This window comes from Cynoglossus semilaevis, chromosome 19 (assembly GCF_000523025.1).
Source record: "Cynoglossus semilaevis isolate Cse_v1.0 chromosome 19, Cse_v1.0, whole genome shotgun sequence".
NCBI lineage: Eukaryota > Metazoa > Chordata > Actinopteri > Pleuronectiformes > Cynoglossidae > Cynoglossus > Cynoglossus semilaevis.
The window spans coordinates 9,378,155-9,379,295 of record NC_024325.1 but is presented as its reverse complement, the minus strand read 5'-3'; the positions used below and the strand labels follow the sequence as shown (position 1 = coordinate 9,379,295).

Below are 1,141 nucleotides of genomic sequence, written 5' to 3'. Positions count from 1 at the left end.
AGCTCTGCTGGAGGGCGTCAGATATCTGCAGACACACACACACGCAAATGTATATTAGTATAAACATTTTTATATAATATATAACATATTTATGTTAAACGTTTGAATAACAAAAATGTACAATTTATATCACCCTACAGTATATGTAGCATTTAGTACGGATGTCCGATATTAACTTTTTTGCTGATATGCCGATATTGTCCAAACACATTTCCGATTCCTATATCAACCGATACGGATATAGGCCTGGTCATATTTATTTATTTATCTGTACAAAGCACTGTATGAGTATGAGATTAATTAAATGAGCTGCAATGCTGCCATCTAGTGATTTTCACTTTAATTTACAGCGGTTTATCCCCAAAACTATTTTCAGGGCTCACATCATTTGGTGAAACCCAGGCATTATGGAAAAACCGATAATGATTCTTACAGATTTGACATAATATGCTAATATCGGGCTGGTAATATCGGTTGGCTGATATTATCGGACATCCCCAGTATTTAGTATTTTCAGAATTCCGTAATGTAATTCGTTGTCAACAATTCATATCACACATATGACATTTCAGACTTCTTTTTCCAATATATATATATAAATATATGTATTTATTTTCATTCATTCAAACGTAGCGATTTTAGGCTGTGCATGTGTCATTATAGCAACAGCCAAAAATGCCACACTGTGTGATGTCAGGTGTCCTGTTTTCATCTGAAGCCTAACAAAAATTTCACTGCTAATCGCTCGTATCACTGCTGAAGGCTTCAGTAACACTGGCGGTCAGTTCGCCATGCGTGGTGCTAAGGAAAACACCAGCTGGAGAGGAGTGTGTGTGTGGGGGGGTGATATGATCATTTCTGCCCACCCATTTAAAGGGTTACTCTGCAACACGGACTGCCGTTCAACAGATTGTGTGGAGGTATGAGCAGCAGGAGTGACGCCGGGCTCCTCGTCTGCACGTAGCAGCCACGGATCACGCCAGCTGAAGAGCACTGATAATATGTTAGTGTCAGCGTAAATGAGGTTCTTCAGGGGGGAGCTGGAGAGATACTGTATGTAATGAGGCTGGCTGTTGTGTGTGTGTGTGTGTGATGGGGGGGGGCGTTTAAGTCATAAGGGAAATTGCTTGTAAATGCACAT

General features: G+C 40.1%; 1 protein-coding gene across 2 annotated transcripts in view; it reads right to left on the bottom strand.

The window, feature by feature from the left end:
- The window catches only part of spns2 (SPNS lysolipid transporter 2, sphingosine-1-phosphate), a 47,947-nt gene that overhangs the window by 6,541 nt on the left and 40,265 nt on the right, over positions 1-1,141 (bottom strand). For both annotated transcript variants that reach the window (XR_003052953.1, XM_008332809.3), the window contains exon 11: positions 1-25. This exon is cut by the window's left edge. Coding sequence is in view for 1 of the 2 variants with exons in the window: in XM_008332809.3 (XP_008331031.1) it covers positions 1-25 (25 nt within the window). In the remaining variant the exon portion in view is untranslated. The remainder of the gene's footprint in view (positions 26-1,141) is intronic.